We start from the raw sequence: 20,652 nt of genomic DNA on the forward strand, positions 1-20,652 counted from the left end.
TGAATCTATTTGTATAGTATTAGTAAACGTATTCAATGCTATTTATTTTTCACAGAATTGCGTAAATGCATAGTGTTTATAGAAAAAAGATTTTAAGTTGTTGTTCCTGTCGTATTTTTTTGTTGTTTAAATGTTAAACATTATTTTTTAGATAATCATGCTTCCTGATATTTGTATTCGATCTACCTTTGTTTCTCTACCTTCGTTTCTCTCTGCTTCTATCTTTCTATCCAAGCTTTTTATATCACCTCTTACTTTTTTTCTGGCCCATATCTCTCCCTTTCTTTATCTCTATCTCAATATCTTGTCTCTCTTCTTTTATGGATTCTTTGTAATTACAAAGAATCCATAAAAGAAGAGAGGTAAGATTACCTGTCTCTTATATTTATGCTCCTTCCAAAACGTCTTTCAGGAATCTTTACATAACGTTTATTTACAAAGACACAGAACATACAACCCCTCATCATCCTTCAAACAAGGGCAAAGTCCAATTCAACCATGAATCGATAGAACCAGTCAATTAAACAATCCACTGCCAGTACACCAAGGCTGCGTTCATTTCTTCAGAAAACCATCAACCTGTCCATGACACACCCCAGTAATTCCTTTCAACCATGTGATATCTACCTCCTCGACGCTATTGTCACTCTCCCTATGGAAACAGTAGACCAAGGAAGGTCTACCTTTTCTTTATTTAAGGTTCAAAGCACACACTAGAAGCAGGATTTTCTCAGAGTCTCTCCTATGTTCCACTGTCTAATGGGGATAAACCCTTACAGAATTTGTTTGACAAAAGCAGAACAAGCAATCGGATTAGACGAAAAAGCTTTCAATGAATCCTTTTCATCACTCTGCTAGGGAGATGTAATGTTTATCGACCTGTAGACTCTTATATTCAGCACAGGGCCTTAAATGCATTCACAAACTTATTGATTAATACATATAACGTGTACATGTATTCTTAATCCTATGAATTTAAAACGTTGCATACAAAAAACGTCATGTGTAGGCTCTTAAGTTATAGTTGCAGAGAGAGAAAGGGGAGTTTCAGATCATGATATACATCAACTCTCGCCTGTATCTTCCTTGTTACCCTTTTATCTAGACTTCTTTAAAAAAAATCCTACATCCTAAATCCCAGTCAACCACATTCATTTACATAATCATCCAACACTAAACATACATTTTCAATACCAAACTACAACACGGCTTCTAAAGCTAATGCAAACATACATACTCCAGCTAGCACTTCATCAGAATAAAAGAAAAATCAAAACCAAACGAAAATACAGTAACAAATATAAGACTGAATTTTCCATGACGAATTTATTTGAATCTTACATAAATTAAAGACACAAATTTAGATTTATAACAATTAACAACCTCCAAAAGGCTGCTCGATCTGTGTACAAATAGGTGGTATCAAACAAAGACACTTGATTGTTGTTGGAATGAATAAAATTGTGTTTCATCTGATATAAAATAGGAATGAAATGTGCATAATGAATCAATGTGGACGGATCATAGAGAAAGACCAATCAAAATTGGAAAGACATTTGTGAGCTATAGCACGTATGATTTACAACCAATATCATCAGATAATTACACCTGTGTGATTATACCAAATCATATATTTTCAACATTCAAATAACATTAACAAAACTAATTGCAAACTCAAAGCTTAATTAGCAGCTGCAGCTACAACATTTTTGTATAATAATCAATCAAGGTCTGCATAATACAAGTTTATATCAAATGCAAGATGCTGCTGAATGACCTGTAAAAACTTACACCTTGTATTTTTAAATCTTAGTACATGTATGAAGTATATTCAATATTTTACTTGACACTGTACAGAAAATACTTGAAAACATGATGGATATTGTAACAGTACCAACTATATAAAACAAAATATTTGTACCGGTACTGCATATTTTATGACAACATACAAATGTATATCGGTACACAAATGCTACAAATAATAAAAAGTCATTGAAATGAAAGACAATAAGGGATAACATGTAACGTACAAAAGCTGTTATCTGTATACCTTTCTAATTTTTCTAGTAAAACTTCTTCTAGAAATACTGGAAGTAATAATGTGGCAGGAATAATTAGACAATGGAAGGAAGTTTGGTGTACATAATCAAGAGAAATATAATTGTGTGGATGGCAAAGACACAAGCTGTTATCATGGACACCTTTCTAATTTTCCTAAAAATTAAAAACTGCATAAGAAGTAACAAATCATGCTAAATATTGATCCATTTACTATCAACTAGAAATCAGCAGTATTCCTATTGTTAATTATATGCCTACCGGTACATAAGCATGTACCGGTATGTAAAAATATGTAATTAAGGTTTCATAGAAAATTGATTGATCAAATTTCAAATGCATGTTGCATGAAATTATGAGCTACCGGTGTACACATATTTAACCTGCACTCGTTTAGACCTTTTTTGGCCAAAGTTCATAAAAGCAAAAGATCAAAGGTCATCTATATTTTTTAATTTTCTTACTGACAAAGAGTGAGATATATTCAGATCTAAGTAACCATCGTGATATTTTTTTGATGAAAGAAAATGATTTTTTTTTTCATCTGATCTACAGATGTCAGCCCAAAATTTAAGTGAAGCAAAGCAATAAAAGTGCATTCACTCTCCTTTCATTTTTTTTAAATTACACACATGTCAATTGGAACAGAACAATTTGAAAGTGCTCTGAACTGGGCAACCATCAACACATCCTTCATTTGATGCAATTACTTCCAATAAACGCATCATTCATTACCTGCTAATCTTTTAAAATCAATTACAGGTGCATCCAGAAGTATGGATGAACTCACTAATTAGCAAAGCTTGAAGTCGTATTTGTTGATCCTTTACTGCAGAACAAGCTGCACCGGGTTTATTACCAACCGCTCGATTAGATCTGCCTTTAGAGGGTTAATGAGCAGTGTGGATGTCATCGTTGTCATGGTAACACAGGACTTAATGGGTAATGCATGGATACGAGCAGGTGGAAGGTCATTCAGTTTGTTTAACGTAGCAACAGAATTTATGCCCATCCAGATAACTTCTGTTAAACAAGGCAATGGTAAAGGGTGTACTCCCTTAACAAAAATATAATCTGAATTATCTGAATCTTTTGAATCTCCTTTCTGACAAATAAAAGCAATAAAGAACAAGTAAATAAGTAATGCACAATGTTTTAAAAAAATCATTACGGTCAAAACATAAATTTCCTAATTTTCTTATCATTTGAAAGCACCGAAAATTGTAGACAACAATCATGACAAATTTAAGTCTGCATGGTCTGGAACAAATGCTAATGTTGGTCTGGGAGAATAATCACTGAAAGATACATTGCCGACATGTATTGAACTGTTGACTATCCAAAAAAATAATGATACCACAGCTTATAATTCTGAGATAAGAACGTTCGTATACTGAAATAAATGTATCTCCAATGATTTTTAGAACAAATTCTAAACCTAATAGAGAACTGCATTTAACTCATTCGCAAAAATGGTTCTCAAAATATGATCGTGGGAAACCAGATAACTCTGAATTATGATGTTCTCTTGAAACTAGGTTGAAACTGTCAAAATTCAAAGCTGAATTTAAGAGAATTTCATAATATCAAATAAACTTAAATCTAATTAATGCAAGATTAACACATAATTTCACAAAACATCCATGACTTTGACTAGTACAATATCTGACTAACAACACCATCACATTTAAGTCCACTGCATGAGAGGGTATTAAATTAGTATATAATTGTAAAAGCAAAAAAACTATGCAGCAAAGTGAGGAAACACAAAGTACAATGTCGGGTTATTCTCTTTGGTTAGTTGAGTTTGAAGGTTGATTCAATCCAAATTGATTCATGACTATTGTCATGTTTTTAATTATCAACATGTCGCTAGCTGGTGAATAGCAGTGACAATGAAGCATTAAGGAATATTGATTATTCATGCCAGGCTAGCTCACGAGTCCTCACACTTGCTATCTAAGTCATTGTACCAAACAGGTCATGATATTGATTAGAACATTTGCTTTTAACCGATCTCACAATGTACTATACTGCATACATACCGGTACAATGTACATGACATTACAAATGAAGTCCTACAGCAAGGTAAGGGCTCTTTAATGATGCACACAAAGTAAGCTATCATTGTGACTGCCAAATTACAGGAAATTCATGAAAAGACAAGGTTTGAAACTCCACGAGTCAAATAATTGCCCTAATTGCCACTCAAGGAACAAATTCCACTAATAATGATTGCACTAATTTGGAAATGTCACAAAAATACAGCCACATGGTCATAGATGGATGACATGCAGGGTCGATCATCAAATTTTTGTTTGAAGAGTACCTGGTAACAGTCGTTTTCTCTCCACTACTCTGATCACATTTTATCCAAACATGAAAGACTGAAATTTGTTTGATATAGTAGCCCATAGTTGTAGAACAAAGGAAACTATTAGTTTCCTTACTTATTTATACAAAAATGTGATTAAAAATGGTTATTATCAAAAACACGGTATATAGACAATAAATATTGTGAATAAGTATTCTTGAAATGGATGGAACCTCAGTATGTCCATGGCTGTGGCATACAATGTTGTCTGTTCAGAGCCAGGAGGGCTTTGACTCTGCGTTAAAGTATGTGTCCTTCTGTCTAGAGCTAGATACCAAATGACAGTAGTGAAATGCAGTATGTGACTATATGTGCAAATTTTTCAAATCAACTTTAAAGCTTATCTGCCATAGTTTACAGGAGGGATAAGACCACTCTGCAAGGTCACTGGACAGGTGGTTATCTCATCAACTCAGCTCTCAGTTAACATAAGAAAAAGAGGATCATGGGGGACCAATGGTCACCGATTAGGCATTGTTTGTTATATAGAGGGCGCAAGTAGCTACCAGTAGTGCAGTGGGCCTTTAAAACAATGATATGAATGTATACAGATGAAAATTATTTGTTGACAATTAAACACACCATGATGGACATAACCAGGAGATCTATACATTGTATGCAATATACATGTATTGTCTACTGATATCCACAGGAGCCACTCAGCATACCGGTAATTGAAAAGTTGGAAACATCATGTACTTTTTTATTTCTTGTGAATAACATTTCATTATAATCACAAGTACCGTAGCCTAATTTGTACCTAAAGAATACTTTCCCAGCTACACATGCTTTGTATGACTGGAATATCTGAATGACTATCAAATTGCAGTGCCTGATCTATTGCTTGAACTTCCTAATAGTTATTTTTTTAAAGTTCAGATTGAGAGGGAGACAGAGATAAGGGACGGGAGATAGTAAAAGCCTCAGGAGGAGGCAAAAGAAATGTACATTAAATGAACCGATACATGTAGGACTACATTCATTACTAAACATCTCAGTTAATGTTGAAATAACAAGGAAGGCTCATTTCATTTGAAATCAAAGAATTCTTTGGGAATATGCTGGAAGATTGAGTTTATGTCCACTGACTCCAGGCAGCAGTTCTGCGGCCATGGCCCCTGCAGTCTCTCTGTCCATCACACCACGATGCAACGGATCCCCCAACTTAGCCCCTGTTTCACCAACACTATTCACATACCCTGCTCCAAGCTTGAATTGTTTAGGCTTTCCTTGCTTCCCTTTGTTTTTGTTCTTCTGGTCTTGATCTCTGAGCAGTTTGCTAACATTAGCAAGCTCTTGTGCGAGGGGGAATTCTTTGACGGACGTTGGCAGAGGCATGGCTTTACCGTTCACTTCTGCAAGCATTGATCTATCTCCCCTGCTTCCCATGTGTGGTGCAGACGAGCGTTCTAGGAGGACCTTAAAGGATGGAGAGTGATCTGGCTCGGATTTTGCACTGGATGGTTTGCTTGGTATCTTCTCTATAATGCGATCATAGAACAGAATTTCATTGTCATCGTGAACCTGTCTTTGATAAGGTGTCACTTTCTTGAGAGGATTGAGAGTGAGGTCAAGAATGTTATGGGGAGTTACTTGAACAGAATGCGTTGGGAATTTCTCATAGCTGTTGGTTGGACCACTTCCCATATTCAAAGCATGAGTGAGTTTCAACCGCGGGCTTTCTCTCTGGTTTGTGACATGATCGTTTTGCCCATTGCTGACCTTTTCCACTTTCCTGATAGGCAGGATGGGAGTTGGTTGACGCTCAATCTTTGATCGAATACTATCATCTAAGCCCTTGCCTTCTACACCTTTCAGTGTATTGAATGTAACCCTAGCATCCTCCTCATCCTCTGGTGATGATTCATCCGTCATAAAATACAAACCATCTCCAAGTCCACGTAGCTTTCCACCAACTTTCTTTTCTGATGAACGCTGCTCCCTCCTATCTCTTCCAACGGATGTCTTTTTAGCAACATACTGTCCCAGCTTGGCATGTTCTTTGATCCCTTTAGACGTCTCCTTCTTGGCATGATTTAATGTTTTCTCTAAATACTCCCGTAATTTCATGATATGATTAGAGAAACCATCCTCCTCGACTGCTCTCTCAAGGGTCGCTCCGCTGTAATACTTGAGTGTTGTGTGATGCAATCCTTTGGGGTCATACACATACCTGTATGTCCTCGGTTCCACACAGCGCTTCCAGGAGTCGTCCACAACTGGCTGCTGATGGTGACGTCTCCCTCTATGCCTTTTCCCTCCACCATGATCCTCTACTTCCCGCTTCTTAGGAGCTGCAGGAGCATCTCCCCAGGCATACTTCACAAAAGGCTGCGTGTCATCCCATCCATGCACTGCTAGGTTCCAATCATTACATATTATCCGGTCAATATAATCCCATCCTTCGTCTGGCTCCTCGCTGACAGCCAGGAGGTTGTCCATCCATATTCTCTCATCGTCCTGAGTAACGACATCCTTTACACAGACTGTATCCGTGTTCTGGGGGTACCTTAGATGGGTAGCATTAATCCCTCCCTGTTCCATTGCAGCGCTTGGGATGACAGGGGCTCCGTCTTACATTGGATGCTCCCATATCTCTTAAAATCGTTCACCTGGAATTAGATAGATAAACATGTACAAATGTATTAAGACATGTATCTGTACAAACAAAGCATCTATACAGTGTATACCTAAAGGTGTATGTACAATGTGCATACATAAGTGACAGTAAGCATCCACTAGACCGAATAACTGCACTTACATGTAAATTAAAATACAGCCAGAATTCTGGATTAGTTGAACTTAAAATGTTAATTAAATATAATAGCTTAATCACTAATAAAAAGTTTCAATTATCATATAAACACATAGCCTAGATTTCCTTAATTTATTTTATGGTGACCATTTGGCGTTTTTTTTTAGGTGCTAATAATCCATCTGTAAATTTAAACAAAAACAAAAACCAGTGACTTGTAAATCTTAAATTACAAGTCACTGTACTAGTTTATCAATAAATCAACTGTTTTTTCCGTTCTCCTTTACCAGTTTCTATTTCAGTATTCCCTGTAACAGTTTTTGTCTTCCAACTTTCATAAAATGAGAGAAAAGAAAAAGAATTGGTCTAAATGAAAACAAGCTAATAATGTAATTACACATAACTAATGGAAAGGCTGATTTGGAGAACTGCTCGCACTGACGCAGTCATATTCATATGACAAATAAACATAACAAACATCAGGTAAAGAAAAAAAAGGAGCAAAATGTAGATACAACTAGGCCAGGCCTAGGCCTACACCGAGTACAGGAGGCCTAGGCCTACACCGAGTACAGGAGGCCTACAACTCAAGTACAACTTCAAGTACAACTTCAAAGTTCAATCTCAAAGTTCAAGTTACAAATTCATATTCAATTTTTATTCAAGCTCTCAGCTCCCTCCCGCTCCCTGGCCCTGAACTTGAAGAGTGGAGTTATTCAACAGACATTTACCACCAACATGCACAACACGACAGACCTAACAAGTGCAAGCCCGACAAAATGCAAGTTGATAATTGCTATCGCACTGGTAAAATCTAGAGGAAATCGTCAATGATTTCTCTAAAGTGCAACACTTCAAACTTAGAAGTTAAAGACCTGTAAACGTCATAAAACACATTGCAACTTTTGCTGGCATGGCACAAAACTAAACCCACAAACTCGGCCACGCCGCGCCACACACACAGACGCCACCGTGCACCGCTGCCGAAGCATTAGGCGAGAGAGCGGTTTCCATAAGCGTCACTGGTCGCCAAGCTACGGACTAGATCTAGGCCAGGCACACATTTTGTTCGTTAATTTTATTCAATAAATCTCTTACCACACTCTGTCGAAACTTGCTTCCTAGTTGATTGCACCCAAAAAAGATTAAGACCACATCTATATTAAGACAAATGAATTAATGATTCCAATTGGCGCTGTAACCACCTGGCTAACATGTCAACTCTTATTCAATTTTTTACTTTCTAGCAAATATTGATAATTGATGGAAACGAATTTTTCTTTTGAATCTGTGCCGCCCTCACACGAGTTTCGCATGCCAATTAGAGGTCAGTGGTTGCATCTCTTGTTCTTGTGCAGCTGCAGTATCATGGACCCGGATGCGTCATGGAGAAAGGCTGCTAACATTTAATTAAAAAGAAAAAAACATGTTTAAAATGAGAGGTTGATGGGAATTAAGTTATAGATACTTTGATCTCCATTAAAAAGTAAGATACCGGTATAGGGCACTGGATCTAGACATTTATTGTACAGCTAGTATAAACCTATATTGCTTTATAAATATATATGTTTAGTTCAAACCCACTAGTACCAGTGTTTTTATGAATTGTTATAAGCTTTATTTTTATTCTGTATTTCTTTAACATCTATTTTATTTGTAAAATCAAAATTGCACATTGTACTTTAATGACAAGATTGCTATTAGATTTCTCTCTCTCTCTCTCTCTCTCTTTCTCTCTCTCTCTTTTGTTTTGTCATGTTTGGTAAACTTTAAAAACTCTATTTGCAAACACCTCTTATAAACAATAACCTCCTTGAGTATTCCAGATCAACACAAAAGAAATGAAAGAATGAAACAGAAATTGCACTTACATTAAATAATCAATTATCATTATTTATTGAACAGATTTTAATTACTTATACATGATATAATATAAGAAAAATCACTGCATAGCGGTAGAACAAGTAATTCATATCAATATATTTTTTCAGATTGATTTGCCCAATTTCCATATTACGTAAAACAAAACAAAATTACAGTCATTGATTTTGAAACAGAATATTATTTCTTTTGATTTGATTGTACACACATGTTACATTATCTTATTTTCAAGAGGCCCTGTGAAACTTTAAAAAACTTAAAAAACTAACAGTTTCAGAACTACAGTACATACAAATAAACATACAGTTGACCCCAATGTAAACTTTCTTGTGGATACTTCTTTCTTTATGCTAGCTACGTTTGGTGTAAACTCTAAAGCTGATTAACATAATGAATCTAGACTGAAATCATAACTGTCTTCAGTACCTGAAAAGTTCACACAATGCATTTTGAAGACATATGGAACATATCTATTTTATATATTTATTTTTTTCCCCATTGTATAGCAGTCTTTTCTAAAACTCCATATTTTCCACTTAAATTACTAAATTGGATAAATAACTCAGGAGTGCTTGCATTTTAGACATAATACCGAGGAGTTACATAAGTTTCCCCTTAGATAACTATCCATAATTTCTATAGTGTTATTTTCTCAACATATTGAACAAGGCAAGGACTATACTGTCTTACAACAATGAGCATAATAAAAGATAGATTTAAACCATTGAATATTGAAATATAGACTTAAATGTTAGATGATACCCTGTGTGTTTGTGACTTGCTGTCGATTGTGACATAAATTTCAGTCTTTCATTGGCTTTTAAGAAAGTTATAAGAAAATGATGAAAAAATTGCAGTATCCATAGACATAATATAAAACATATTCTGCAGTTGTGAGTCGGTCAAAGGAGGTGCACACCGTCTTATTTTTTGTTTGTTCGATCCTATGTTTGATCCTATGTTTGACCTCTTGTATGTATGTTTGATCTCACTCTTATCTTATTTTTTATTATTATATATGCATGATTTATTGAATAAAGAACAGATGTATAAGTTGTGTGTTTATTATAAGTTTTGGTAAATAATTGTTAAGTCAGAATATGGTGCGCTTAGAGACACCAGTATTAAGTGCCTTATAAATATTGTTTAATTTTATTATTATTATTAAATATCAAACATCAAATAATGAAAAAAGATATTACAGTTACAGAAAACAGTCTCATTCATGTAGCAGGAGAAAACAAAATTCAGAAATCTGTACTTTAAATTACCAGCAGCCATCTGTTTTCTATCGTAACACCCATGATTGTGTTTTCCCTAGAGACGATGGTGCACAAGAATACATATAAGTGCCTGAAATGTGGAATTGCACTTTAAATAGAATAAAACCATTTGGTCAAATAATTCATAAATAACATCTTTAATTTGTTTTAGTACCCTGCTCAAGGTAAACAGATCTTATTATTTATTTGAAGTACTGTTTGAAGGTAATGACTTTGTGTTTTCTTTAAGATAAATAATCACAAGGTTTGTTATATATGAGTACTATTACTACTAATTATATATAATACAAAGCTTATCAATTTTTACAACTTAAAGATAAAGTTGAGTTCTGGTCATGCGATTGCATTGTGAAAGAAACGGTGTGGAATCGACCAGAAATGGTTGATCATCTAGCATATAAGTATTGGAATCGTCAAAATGATAAGAAATTCGGCCCAGTCTTGGTAAAGTTACAAGCACTGTACACAGAAAGATGTATATGGGACTACATAAACATGTGGCATAAAAATCTGTCCTGACATATTTTTATCTGATGTTCTTCCACACTTGCATAAGACAATCATAATGCTCACAAATAATTTTTCACCTCTTCCCAGAACTCAACCTTCTCTTTAATCACAACCTTGTATAACGACTATAAATATTTGATCAACTGACTCTAACCATGACAATTTCCAATACCTTCCCTCAATACATAGGTCTGTAAAGGGTGTTTAAGAGAAGAAAAAGAAAGAGGTATATTTTGTAAACAATCTTGGGTACAGATGCATGAGCCTAATACTTTGCTTCTACATGTAAGTGTAGGCATTTCATGTAAGTAATGGTTTTGTGCTTAATTAATCATAAACAACTGTTAAACTGCCATTGTTTCGGCTACAGGTAATAGATTTGAGGTGCAGCCTAATTATACATGTAGGTTGGTTGTTTTAATTAAGTGCAACAACAAAAAAGTAGTCATACAGATTTTGGAGAAAAAAAACTGGCAAATCAAACAATCATCGAAATAAATCCATTTATGAACTTTAAATAACAAAAGCATTTCTTTCCAATCAATACAAATTGACAACCTAGCATTCAATTTTTCCACAAATTTGTTTTCTCTTTATTGCTTTGTCTGGGGCAAAAGCATGCTGAAGATGAGCATGTTATTGCAAGTATATACCTATTTCTCTCTCTCTCTCTCTCTCTCTCTCTGTTCATCTCTCTCTCTCTGTTCATCTCTCTCTCTCTCCATCTCTCTCTCTCTCTCTCTCACTTTGTTCAATTGTATGTTTCAAAATCTCCAAACCTACTTTACAGTTTCATGGTATATGCATGTCTCATCACAATAACCTAGAAGAGAGAGAAATTGTAATGGCATCAAATAGTTGTTCCCGCTTCAAAGGAGAATACTTGAAAGTCAGTTCTTTCTTCACAATCGTTGTCCTGAATCGTCTGTCTGAAGAAGCTTGCAGCACGGCAAGCGAAAGCTTATCTGAAAACAGGTAGATTTTTCTACTGATTGTGAAGAAAACTTATTTTTAAGTTACGTCACCAATCAGATGAACCTCTTCGGTGGTTGAAGAATAAACATAAATTCTTCCAGCAGCTTACAAGTCTTCTTCCTTAACAGTAAAAGATTCAAATGAAGTCCTTTTGTCACCTGTCTCCCACCATCCCTTGTCTGTTTCGTATTGACTGCCCTTGATTGGTTGGATAACTGACATAGCGACGGCTGTCTGGAAGTTTAGACCTTTCTCTTACAAAACCATCACTATCTCCTAAGAACTCCTTTTCATCAGCGCTGCAGTTTGACGAAAAAGATATAAGTCTAATTAATGTCCTGCAAAGTAAATATGAAGAATTTCCTTTACATTCCAAAGGAAAAAACATACAAATTGTACTATTAATACTTAAGATGATTAAGACAACATCAATGGTTTTCTGTAAAATAAAATATTGATAATACTTGGTACTGACTTCGTTTGTTCACGATACTGTCTTTGGTTATGACAGAGCAAAAAAGAAACTATGCATGTATACATTAAAATCATAAAGTTAAGCTTTAAAGGTACTACGTCCCTTTTGCAGCCAACCTCAAATTATGTAGAACTTTGCAGGAATTATTAATATGTCATGTATGTCCTATCTGTGAAATTTAAACGTTAGCAGTGTAGTACTCATATTCAAATTATGCAAGGAAACCCGTTTACTTGCTAGACTTCACTGTCAGACACTATTGAGTGACTGACTGGCCTTTTTTCTTCTTTGGTAATAACACACATGAAAAGAGTTGTAAAGGGTACATGAGCATATGTCTAAATCAATAACCCACTTCTTGTGATGGCCAAGATTAAACTGATTGAATCTTTGCGCAGCATAAAACATATGACCATTCGGTACAACTGTCTGAAAATCAAGACTATTACTTTTGGGCTCTATAGCCCTAAAGTCGATTTGACAACTAATAGTCATTATTTTCCCACTTGAAGACATTTTCAAGCCACACCTTTTTTAGGGAAGTTCTAAATTAGTATTATCTTTCAAACGCAGTTGGAATTTAACTTTTTCATTTTTTGGGCCTGCAAATGGGACATAGTACCTTTAAAGGGTACGAGCATTTAGCAAGTCTCATTCAAATATAGCTGATATCACAAGACCACACCTAAAACAAATATAATCAGTCTGATCTTCTACTTCAAGCGAGAACAAAAATATTCTAGTATGTTTACAGTTGATGATACATGGTGACTAACAGCGTGTCCATAATTTCATCGTATAACTATCCCAAAACGTTATAACTATACCGTTTCGGGATAGTTATACAATGAATTTGTTGTGTGTGGACACGGGGTTACAGTGTTGAGCACAGGTATTTTAGAAGCAATCATTTAGAATGTGATGTATTTGAAACTTAATTTGGTATTGTAAATGAAGCATTTTATATGCTGTATAATATCCAGTGACACTAGTCTATTGAATCTTTAACAAATTAAAGAAAAAAGGTCTTGAAATTGTCGGACTTTAAGCCCCTCTAGAGAAGTTGGGAGCCCCACAAATTTGATGGCAAAATTTCACTTAAATTGTATCATTATGTGAAAAAGGATGTCTTTTTAGACACGTTTCTGCAAGGATTTTCAAAACAAATGGGTCTGAAATCGAATATTGATGAAAGAATACAAAATATAGGTTTTATGCGTACAACAGATAACCCAAATTAAGTATTCTTTTATCAATATTTGTCTTCAAACACATTTTTTGGGGGGAAATCTTTGCATATGATATCCTCTTTCACATTATGATACAATTTAAGTGAAATTTTGCCATAACTTTTTTGGCGAATTTGGGGCCCCCAACATTTTAGAGGGGGCTTTAGTCTGGCATTGGAAATGAAGCATGTAATATGCTGTACAATATCCAGTGACACTATTGTACAGTGTATCTTTAACAAATTAAAGAAAAAATTCTTGAAATTGACTTTAACTTACTAGAGATGGGAACAGGCCATGACATAGTACATGATGAAACCAAACACAGTGAAGATGCCCGCAATGAAATAGGCAGCAGTTCTCGAGGGCGGCACCTGCACAGAGTCATGATATAGGAACATATTTCATTAAAAATAATAATAATAATAATACATTTATATATTCTACTGCGCTACAAGAGCTCCTGATATGCTTAGATTTACAGTTAATTGAAAAGATGTGCTTTTATTGTCATTGGAGAAGGAAATAGTAATGAATAATGCTTAAACAGAGATAAACAAGTAAAAGGCATGGAACTTGAATCATTGACTGCGATTTGAGATTAATGGTTTTTTTTTTCACAGTTGATACTTTGAACAATATTGCAAATCCCTATGGCTGGTGTTGCATTTTGCCTTATGAATTGTGGAATTGTGGTGACGTAAAACTTCCAACAAGGAACATATAAGCATGATGCAATGTTTGTATAAATACTGGTAGTGCCTTACCGGTAACTTGCTTTTTGTTACAAGACAAAATAAATTGAATTTGAAAACTTTGATTTATATTTTCTGTAGTTTTCTCCATTTGTCATTCTCATAGTATTGGCTTTGTATGCTGGTATTTATTGTACCGGTATATGAATCCATTCCCATTGTAAAGCAGAATTGGATATTCAGCAAAATTCAGTTATCAATTAGATTGTAGTTTACAGACTGTGATACTCTCTTTGTTGGGAAAACCATTTATAAGAAAATCTAACCACATTACGTGGTTGTGAAAACAAAACAATTCTCGCGTGAGAAAAAATGTCAAACTGATTGAAGGGCCAAACAAACTATTTGGTTAGTCTCACTGCCAAATTGTCACAGCAAATCTGCAAGATTGTAAACTACCCTGACTCTCATTTGAGGCAACTCAACAAATTGCTTTCCTTTACAAACTGTGACCAGACAGCAGACTTCAAAGACCTATCATCGCAATGAGAGTTGTATCGGCATAATTGTGCTTTTCCACTCCCTGGATCATTAAAGTTATCTCCTATTTTATATCTCACCTCTTTGTAAGGGTTCTCCCAGTATTTTTCACAAGTCAGAAATGAACACACAGTATCATCCAGCTTATCTGTGATCAACAAACCAAGGTAACAAGTCATGCAAAGCATTTAAGATTACATGAATTCATAAGAAAATACATAAATATATATTACAAGGAGCTATGTGATGACAGTTTGAAATAAGGCTTAATCTTTGTTAAACCCGAAGATCCATATAAATTCAATTAAACACGACCCTAAGTCCAAGATCAGGTTTGACAAAGGAAAAGTTAGACCTCGGACTAATTTTCTTTCTTAAATCCAATTCTGAACAAAAGCACGAGCCCGGCATCCAGTTTAAATTTGAGAATGACAAGGGCTCACTACCAAGAATTACAGTTTCATATGCTCACTACATGTTTACATTCTTTCATTCTTTCTAATATTTACTGATTTCTATGATATTTCATGATTCTTTTACATATCACCAGGTATGAATATTTGTTGGGATTCTAGACGATTACTTATACAATAAGGATGAAAAACTCAATAATTCAAAAAAACGCATGGTAGCGGGCTCTCATAGGAATTTGGGTGTTTACCCAATCACCAGGATTAGCCTTCAGTCTTATGACCAATACATGTAGGTCTTCTGTTATGCTTTCCATTTTCCATCCATCCATCCCCCCATATGTCATTATCGTATATTTCCCTCACCCAAAGACTCTCCGAGACGCTAGGGGGTATTTCTTGATAGGACTACAGGTTTGCTGTGTGCAGACTTGTACATCCATTAATGGGATTTCAGCATGTGGAAACTGGCGACCCTCTTCCTTTAAAAAAGGGTTTCTTGTAATTGGTTCATTATTTTGACTGAACTAGTGTTTTCATACAAGATATCATAAATGTACATGTAGTTGTAACTGACTGGATATGATCAAGTGTTTGTCATACAAGAAATGTCAAATAAAATAATGTAAGACAAACCTAGTAGGCTGTTTTTCTCTGCATCTGTTATGTGGGAAGGAATACATGACTTCATGATATTCTGTGTTGAGAAAAAAAAATAGAAACCTGCATTAGTTACGGATTTGATTTATCTTTTACAGGCAACTTCAACTGCCCATATCGGGAGCGCTAGGAGGGTCAAATCTGACTGACTTGAGCGCTATACAAGAATCCATTATTATTATTATTATTATTATATATTGCACATAATATAGCAAGTATAAAGTTTTAAAAAACATCATTAGACTGAACATAAACCATGTGGCTGGTTTAAATATTAATAAATCATCTAGACTATTATATTTACCTACACTTTGTGTATTTTGACCTACTCCCCGCATGAACTATGTGAATCAATCAATTCACAATATCACTTCTTTTATTAGTTTTTAAGTAACAGGATAGGATTTGTGTTCTTACACGTCAACATGAAACAAAAATATAAGAAGAAAGTCAATTGGGAGGACTCACCTGGCATTTCTTTCTGAGCACAAGGAGATCTTTTTGTTTACAGAGTGCCTCTTCCCAGAAAGAAGTCTTTTTAGTGCTGGCTATGATGTCACAGCGCAGGTAATCACAATGATCGGCAAGGCACACTGCTTCAGGTCCCTATAGAAAATAAAATGTAGGTCTCCTTTATCAAAATTATAACCATATTTAGTTTTGTACACAGTTTCACACAGATTTTCTAAAAGATTACCTTGGTTGTTTTTAACCAGATATTTGACCTAGGTAACTTCTTCTTCTTCTTCTTCTTCAAGATAATCTGCCTCCTTCAATACTGAAGATTCTTGCAGATGCCGTATATACTCAGCATGATTGGGGTGTGCAAGTGCACCACTACACCAGGGTTTCCACCTACTCTTATACGAATAGTGCAGTGGGTTCTTAACGTGCAAGGGTGGTGCTTCTCAGGTACACAGGGCCTCCATTTAACGTTGCATCCGAGGGACGGAGTGTTTTCCACTTAACATAGCCTGCGTCTATGAAACAAGGCGAGGGGCACGTTTAAAAAAATGCAGGCTTCAGTCATCTTTGGTTGGACAGGCAGACGCTTTACCGACTGAGCCAACTTGCCTCCCTAAATCAGTTCGTGTAGGAATGTATTTTTTGTTACCCCAGCTTTGCAAGGCACTCATTCAATACACCTTGGTCGAGAGAGACAAAGGTGGGCAAAACAACTTGTCCAAGGATGTTAGCACCAAGGAACGAGCAAACCCGGGACCTACCACTACTAGTATTTTTCCCTATTTTTAAAGCTTTTACTCACTGTCAATACTGTACTCCCATGTCTATTATCGTAATGTTTGTCCAAGAATTGCTCGTTGTAGAAGGATTTGCCGCAGTAGAGACAGTTCCAATTGTTTGCTATCTCTGACCACTTGTGTCTTTCGTCGTCCCAGTACATGTTCCTCTCTGGCTTTAGCAGACACTCTGTTCCAGGGCTTAGTTCTTCTTTCCGCATGATGTCTTGGAAAGACTTGATAAACCAGAAAGCAAATAAAAAATGGCACTTAACTGACCACTCATGATAATAAGAATAATAAGAAAAAAACTATCATTTTCAAGGCAAATATTATGGTACATTTAGCTTACCTTTTACACAGGTCCATTTATTTCTAAAACAATTTTGGAATGATAATTAACTACCAGTACTTCAAAAATATGTGATTTAACTTTTGAAAAAACATGAAAATCAATTAATGATGTTATGGGAATGAAGACTGCAACTCTGCAAGAAGAAATTGCAATACTGGATCCACATGCCAATTAAGTCAGAAATCTGATGAAATGTTTACCTTATCAAGGATTGACCTTGCCACCCTTGACCGGCTTCTAGAGCATCTGTTCTCTTCACATCTTACAAGCTGACCAAGTGTAACCTTATAATGGAGCAAAAATATTACCATCAGGCAAAAAATGTGGAACAGAAAATTAGGGTACATTCTTCATGATTCTTGTATATTTTTTTCACTCCCACACAGCAGATTGTGCCTAAAATATCATTTTCACCTATCCCTGTAAAGTATCTACATGTCACTATGTCAGTAAACACAATTTAAGTAGTTACAAAACTATAAGTATATCAAATACTGACTATTTGAATTAGATACATACACTTTACAAGAAACTAAAGCTTATAATTAAGGAAAGAAAAGGTAAACAAAACAGACTTTTTGATAGTACTTCTGTTGAAAACTTAAATCTTTTGATTAAAGCCCATCAACATTTTTTATGACATCACAATAATCAAGGTTTCACTTTTTAACACACATAATTGGGCTTTGAATATTTTGTGTACTGGCATTGGCAATTGTCATTGATTCACATTAAAACAACACAATTAAGCAGGAGGTATAAAATCTAAAAATCGAAAAATGTTTTGATTCCCAGACTGGCCAGAGTCAACGGGTCATAAAATTGATGCAAACGATTGGTGAAAAAAGCCATGCCAGAAGTGTTGCAAAATGCATCGTTTATCATCATCATCATCATCATCATCATCACCACCACCATCATCGTCATCCTCCTCCTCCTTCTCCTTCTCATTAGTGCTGTAACATCACGGATATCTCCAATTCCGTTTAACCGCCAGTCAAAACCGGACGGTTTTCGGTTAAACGATTTAAAAAAAAAAAAAAAAAAATTAAAAAAAAAATTTACTTTCATTTAACTGCGAGGTGCATTTAAAGGGGCCGATTTGTGCTTGTTAACTTGTCACAAATAAAAGTAACAATGTTGTTTTTAGAAGAATGTGTAAGATCATTAATGTAAATTAAAAACAGTAGAGGACCTAGAACAGAACCTTGTGTAAAAGTTGGATGAATTATTATTATAAACTACATATTGAGATGATGAGATCTATTACAAAGATTACTTTCAAACCAAGATGACAGACAAATTGGAGTGTTGTTCTAGTTTTGGAGTGGTGAGTCAACACACAGATTACTGAGCTGGGAGACATTGCCAGGCATTGTGCCAGGTGGAGGGGCATAAATCGAAACTTTAAAAAAAAAAAAAAAAAAAAAAAAAATCGGGAAAACGAAACCGTCCAATTGAAAACGGAATCCGCCATGGGCGGTCGGATACCGGACGGTTAAACGTTTGACTACAGCACTACTTCTCATCATCAACAATTTTATAATTTTACAATCGAATCAAGATCTTTGAACGTGTTATTATCATTATTATTCTTATTATTTCTTTTTTTTTTTACTAGAATAGAACCAGATCGATGATCAGCTGATCAGTGAAAATGACTTGATTTTGAATGACAGTTTTTTGCACAAATTTCGGCAAAAATGATACACCATCTTTTTCTAAACTCTACTTTAAAAAATACATAAATTTATTGATCCATGGATGATGGTGCATAAAACAACAAATCCACAAGCTTGTCTATATAGCCTACGCAAATCAAGTTATCAACATCATTTGGAAAATACAAGTTAGATCTAGAGCACATCGATTTTAATGGGTGGGACCGGAGAAACAATAACGACCAAAGCTACAATAAGGCAGTTGGGCATTTCAGATGAAAGACTTGATAATGAGGATCTATAAAAAGAGTTAAACTTACCACTGTGAGCAGTGACAGAAACCATTCCATATTCCAGCGCATCTTGCTTCCTAGTTCTACAGTTCAGTCAAAGCAAGCAACCAACGACGCTAAATAACTTAGAAGTATTGAATTAAGACTATACTAACGATCGACCCGAACCGAACCGAACCGAACATTGCGCAATTATTTGGTATTTGTTGCGGAGGGCGAAATATATTATGTCAAATATCATGCTTGTATATATGGTTTTTGAGTTAGTTGCCACCAGGCGCGGAACCAGGGGAAGGGGGTGGGGGCCGAGCATGCTTTGCCCCCCCCCCCCCCGAGAGAGAGAGAGAGAGAGAGAGAGAGAGAGAGAGAGAGCTAGAGAGGGAGAGAGAGAGAGAGAGAGAGAAGGAAAAGAAGGGAAGGGAAAGAGGAGAGAAAGGGAAAGAAAGAAGAGGAGAGAAGGAAAGGGAAATAAAAAAAGGAAAAAAGGAGATAAAAAGAAGGAATGCTGACGAAGAAGAAAATAAAAGAAAGGGATATCAGTTGCAATTTTCCCGCCAATAAGTTGTGGATCTGGGGGAGGCCGCCGGGGGCAAAAGGCCCTTGCCTCCCCCCGCCCCCGATTAAAAAGAGAGAGAGAGACGGAAAGAGACAGAGGAGAGCTAAAAGGGAACGAAAAAGAGGAAGAAGTAAAGGGTGAAAAGAAGGGGAGATCAGTTGCGGTTAATCCCACCCAGGTCGAAATTCCAATAGGATCCGATAGCCTATTGGACCATCAGAAACCATTAAAGCTATTGGTGTATATTGGTTTCAATACCATGGTTATCATGGTACGCTAAACAATGAAATATATTGTTTAATGACCCAATGTATTTCATTGTTTTGGTACCATGATAACTATGGTTACCATGGTGGATGGTAATTTGGACAAAAGTACCATGGTTACCATGGAAAGTGAAATATTGGACCCACATAAACCAATAGAAAATATCTATTGGACCAACACAAACCCACAGAAAAAAAAAATGCTGATGGACCAACAGAAAACTTCTATTGGACCAACATCCACCCACGTCTTCTATGGGTTTCTGTTGTTCCATTAGATATTTTCTTATATGGGTTTCTGTTGGTCCATTTAATAGAGTTTTTCTATGGGTTCCCTTTAGTCCATTAGAGATCTTTCTATGGGTTTCTAATGGTCCCATTTTCTGAATTCCCTAGTGGTTCACTAGTCCATTGGCTTCTTTTGGTAAATTAATA

General features: G+C 35.6%; 2 protein-coding genes and 1 long non-coding RNA gene across 3 annotated transcripts; all 3 read right to left on the bottom strand.

Annotated features, from left to right (window-relative positions):
- Nucleotides 1–1,307: 1,307 nt before the first annotated feature.
- On the bottom strand, nucleotides 1,308–3,141 carry LOC115920330. The gene is made up of 2 exons (XR_004062339.1): nucleotides 1,844–3,141; nucleotides 1,308–1,808 (listed from the first exon to the last, which is right to left on the bottom strand). It is a non-coding gene; the product is annotated as an uncharacterized LOC115920330 (long non-coding RNA).
- A 2,249-nt stretch (nucleotides 3,142–5,390) lies between these two features.
- LOC100890428 lies at nucleotides 5,391–8,458 on the bottom strand. The gene is made up of 2 exons (XM_003726085.3): nucleotides 8,286–8,458; nucleotides 5,391–7,044 (listed from the first exon to the last, which is right to left on the bottom strand). The coding sequence occupies exon 2, from the start codon at nucleotides 6,974–6,976 to the stop codon at nucleotides 5,471–5,473; it is 1,506 nt and encodes a 501-aa protein (XP_003726133.2). The 5' UTR covers nucleotides 6,977–7,044; nucleotides 8,286–8,458; the 3' UTR covers nucleotides 5,391–5,470.
- A 2,497-nt stretch (nucleotides 8,459–10,955) lies between these two features.
- On the bottom strand, nucleotides 10,956–19,550 carry LOC100893077. Its single transcript, XM_030975872.1, has 8 exons — nucleotides 19,423–19,550; nucleotides 17,642–17,725; nucleotides 17,113–17,322; nucleotides 16,314–16,451; nucleotides 15,822–15,882; nucleotides 14,856–14,923; nucleotides 13,820–13,914; nucleotides 10,956–12,135 (listed from the first exon to the last, which is right to left on the bottom strand). The coding sequence occupies exons 1-8, from the start codon at nucleotides 19,462–19,464 to the stop codon at nucleotides 11,991–11,993; spliced, it is 843 nt and encodes a 280-aa protein (XP_030831732.1). The 5' UTR covers nucleotides 19,465–19,550; the 3' UTR covers nucleotides 10,956–11,990.
- Between the last annotated feature and the right edge of the window lie 1,102 nt (nucleotides 19,551–20,652).

This window comes from Strongylocentrotus purpuratus, unplaced genomic scaffold (genome assembly GCF_000002235.5).
Source record: "Strongylocentrotus purpuratus isolate Spur 01 unplaced genomic scaffold, Spur_5.0 spur5_scaffold_8, whole genome shotgun sequence".
Lineage (NCBI taxonomy): Eukaryota > Metazoa > Echinodermata > Echinoidea > Camarodonta > Strongylocentrotidae > Strongylocentrotus > Strongylocentrotus purpuratus.

Excerpts from the sequence above, each read along its gene's own strand:
- LOC100890428 (XM_003726085.3), bottom strand. The coding sequence starts at position 6,976 with ATGGAACAGGGAGGGATTAATGCTACCCATCTAAGGTACCCCCAGAAC.
- LOC100893077 (XM_030975872.1), bottom strand. The coding sequence starts at position 19,464 with ATGCGCTGGAATATGGAATGGTTTCTGTCACTGCTCACAGTG. Across the intron at positions 17,726-19,422 it reads TTCTGTCACTGCTCACAGTG|GTTACACTTGGTCAGCTTGT; the intron begins GTAAGTTTAACT and ends CTCCATTATAAG. Across the intron at positions 14,924-15,821 it reads AGAGAAAAACAGCCTACTAG|ATAAGCTGGATGATACTGTG; the intron begins GTTTGTCTTACA and ends TGTTGATCACAG.